This window comes from Tupaia chinensis, unplaced genomic scaffold (genome assembly GCF_000334495.1).
Source record: "Tupaia chinensis unplaced genomic scaffold, TupChi_1.0 Scaffold147282_1, whole genome shotgun sequence".
Taxonomy (NCBI): Eukaryota; Metazoa; Chordata; class Mammalia; order Scandentia; family Tupaiidae; genus Tupaia; species Tupaia belangeri.
In genome coordinates, this window is record NW_006207133.1 from 3,148,489 (window position 1) to 3,151,943 (window position 3,455).

Consider the following 3,455-nt stretch of genomic DNA (forward strand, 5'->3'; position numbering starts at 1 on the left):
GGGCACGCACGCACACGCGCCCGGCGTGAGTTTTAAGCCACCGGGTCCGGGACGCGAACCGCGGTCGACTACGTGGGAGTCCAGCGACATAACCATTACGCTAACTGCTGGTTCCCCCAAATGCCCACATTTTATGGCAGAAACTGAAAGATGGGAAAAGGAAAAGAAAATGGAATATTGGCATTTTGATACATTTCAGTGTGAGAATCTAATGCTTCCACAGATCTGACAGGAGGCAGAGCTCAGGTGGTAATGCAAGTGATGGGGAAAGGCTGTAAGTACAGATGAAGCTTTGTTTGCTTCCCTGCTGTTCATCTACTGCTGTGTAGTGAGTTCCTAACAAGCCACAGACTGAGAGTGGTCCATGGCCTAGGGACTGGGGACCCCTGTCCTATAGAAAGTCCACTCAGCAGAGGAAGCAGCCAGTACAGAGGCCCAGAGGTGAGAGACTACTTGTTGATTCACTAATCAGCACCGAAGTCCCTGTCATTAGACTTGGAGCCTTCTGAGGAACATGCCTGAGTCTTTCTCATCAAACAAGAGTGGTCAGAGGGCAAGGCAGGGTCCACTTTCTCCTTTCTGTAGGCCAGTCATCTTTCTCTAGTCCTGGACAGACCTAGAAGTAAGGGTGGAGGAGGGACAGATGTTGAATCTGCTACAGTCTGTAGAAAAGGCAAGAATGTCAAGGAATAGGCAGGTGCTGTGCTGTCCCAGAGCCTATGACTACCACCCATGCTGTTTCTGGTTTTAACTCCTAGTGGTCCCAACCTGTCACCCTATCTGCACCCTTGCCCCTGCCATAGCCCACATTCCACTGAAGCTCCAGCCTCTCCAGATAGTCATCTCCTGGTAGTTATTTGTTTCCTCTCTCTCTTGCCAGAGGTTGGGCATGAAAAAGGGGTGATGCAAATGCTGCCACTCCACATTCTACCTCAAGTCCCCCTCAAGTCCTAGGAGGTACTTAGGAGTATCTGAATCTTAGAATCTCAGCACACATTCTATGCTGACTCCAGGCCTGTGTCCCAGGTCTTCTTATGAGCAAAAAATGATTAGAACTAGAGAGTCACTTCCTTATTATACCCAAATCATTTCTGCTTCTTCTGCTGTCTTGCTGACAAGACATGTTCTTCTAAATTCCACTGATTTAAGACATTTCTATTCTTACCAGGGAAGCATAAGTGGCTACAAATTCCCAAACATGCCTGACCACATCTACAATCTTAGAAGACACGTTCTGGTGCAGATGACCAATTTGACAGTTCTGATCATCATTCAGGCCCTTCCCCTCTTGATCAGGCAAAAGGCTGCAGCTAGAAGTTTCCCCTGCAGCATTCTAGGGCTCAAAGAGGTTCTGTCCCAACCAGGTCCTGTCCTCCTTCCCTTTGAAACCTGCTTTATAAAAATTTTTATTACTTATTATTATTCATGCATTTAATTGTTATACATCATTTAGTTTGTAAAGAGAGTTTACCCAACATGATATATGCCACACAGCAGGCGAGTTGAGAATACTATACACGACATCACCAACAGGCAACAGACCATATCTGTGTCCCATAAGTGTCTTCTCCATTTTTTCCCAAATTTTTCTTCCCGCACTCTTCCCCTCTCCCACTCTCTTTCCACTTTGTCCCCAGTGTCCATAACAATTTTCAATGCTTTTATGACTTCCAGTATTTCAGTCTCTACCATAGAATGTAGACAGTTGGTATATGTTAAGTGGAGACATACAATGTCTCTGTTTCATAGCCTGACTTGCTTCATTCAGCAATAAATCTTCCACGTTCATCCACTTTCTATGCCAGGGTCTTGTGTGTGTGTGTGTGTGTGTGTGTGTGTGTGTTTAATTAAAAAAAAATTATGGCTGAATAGTATTCTGTGGAGTATATGAAGCCCCTTTTTGGGACCAGAGCTATGGGGAGAGGCACTCCTGACCTCTGAGACCCCTGATTAGGGAGAAGGCAGGTGAGGACTGGGAACGGAAGGCCCCAGAGCAGAGAGTGGCTCACCAGCTGGGCCTGGCCAGCTGCCCTGTGCTCCAGCTAGGGCTTTGAAAGCCCAGCCCTAGGCTAGTGTCACCACCACCTGCAGCCTCACCCCAGCCTCCTGAGTCATAAACTCTGGGGTGGGCCAGCTCTCTGTGTTTTAACAGGACTCCAGGAGATTATGACATAGGATGGGGCAGAAACTCAGACATTGACTGGGACTGTGAGTTTAGTAGAGTCCTGGCATCCTACTGCTCTGATCATGCGAAGCCACGGGAAGCCACAGGCCTGATGGAATCAGATGAATCTCCACATGGGAGACAACTGTAACCTCGTCTCTTTGTCCCCAGGATCTTGGGGGGGACACAGAGTTAAGTGCCGTTGCTTTGAATGTCCTTGGGTAATTAAGGGGGAGCTGCCTGTCTGAGTCAGATAATCTAATTTACCCACTTAGTTAAGGATTGTGCTTCATCTTGCACTTTACCCAACTGAGGAAGGGGAGGTTGTCTTGGTTGGAGTTTGCTGTCCAGGGATTCTCTCTCAACCTCTATTCTTTTAAGGGGGGCCTTTTATGGAAAGTTTCCTTAAGAACTCAGGCCCATCACAATCCAGAAAGATTTTAATTTTATTACATTTGTTACATTTGTTGGGCAGATTTGCTTTTTTTTTAGAGATTTTCGCTATAGGGCGTGTGCGCTCGCCAGACAGCGACAGAGCAAGAAAGCGAGAAATCACCCCCCCAGGGGGGATGGTCACACTGCAATCCCTTCTCCTCCATTCTCCTCCTGGGATCTTGGGCATGCACGCACACACGCCCGGCGTGAGTTTTAAGCCACTGGGTCCCGGAGGCGAACCGCGGTTGACTACGTGGGAGTTCAGCGACGTAGCCATTACGCTAACTGCTGGTTCCCGGGCAGATTTGCTTTTATGATGGCCTCTGAGGAGACTAGAAGAAAGTTCCTAGCTTTCCCTTTAGGGGAGAAAAAAACTGATGCAAAGTTTACCCTAGAGAATTCTGCTCCATTCTCATTTAACCAAGGATCCTGCAAAAGCCCGACCTCTCGCACGTACCAGTATTATCTCACTTATTAACCAATGCTCTGAAACGTTAGCCAAGCTCCCCAAGGTCACACAGTGGTGGTGAAGAAAGCTGAGCCCCACCAGAAACCTTGTTCCTTTGGACCCTACTGCCTCCCGCAGACCCTAGCCTCGGTCAGCCGGTAGGAACCGAATCCTCCCGCCGGTCGGTCGCCCTGCCCGCCCTGGAGGAATCTGAGCCCCAGACGAAGCCATCCTCCGAGGTTCACCCTTTTCTGTGTTTCGAGAGCGAGGAGGGTGACTTCGAGTTCTAAAGTCAGCCTTCTGCCCTGCCCCTAGTGCCGATCCTCCTCCCTCGGACCCAGGGTATCCCAACCCCTAGGCGCCCAGTCCCTCCTCCTGCTCCCCCGGGGCCCCTCCCGGCTGCCCCCG

General features: G+C 49.3%; 1 protein-coding gene across 1 annotated transcript in view; it reads left to right on the forward strand.

The window, feature by feature from the left end:
* Positions 1 to 2,228: 2,228 nt before the first annotated feature.
* The window catches only part of TMEM37 (transmembrane protein 37), a 9,759-nt gene continuing 8,532 nt past the window's right edge, over positions 2,229 to 3,455 (forward strand). The window contains exon 1 of the mRNA XM_006169560.2: positions 2,229 to 2,355. Coding sequence (XP_006169622.1) covers positions 2,287 to 2,355 — 69 coding nt within the window. The 5' untranslated portion in view covers positions 2,229 to 2,286. The remainder of the gene's footprint in view (positions 2,356 to 3,455) is intronic.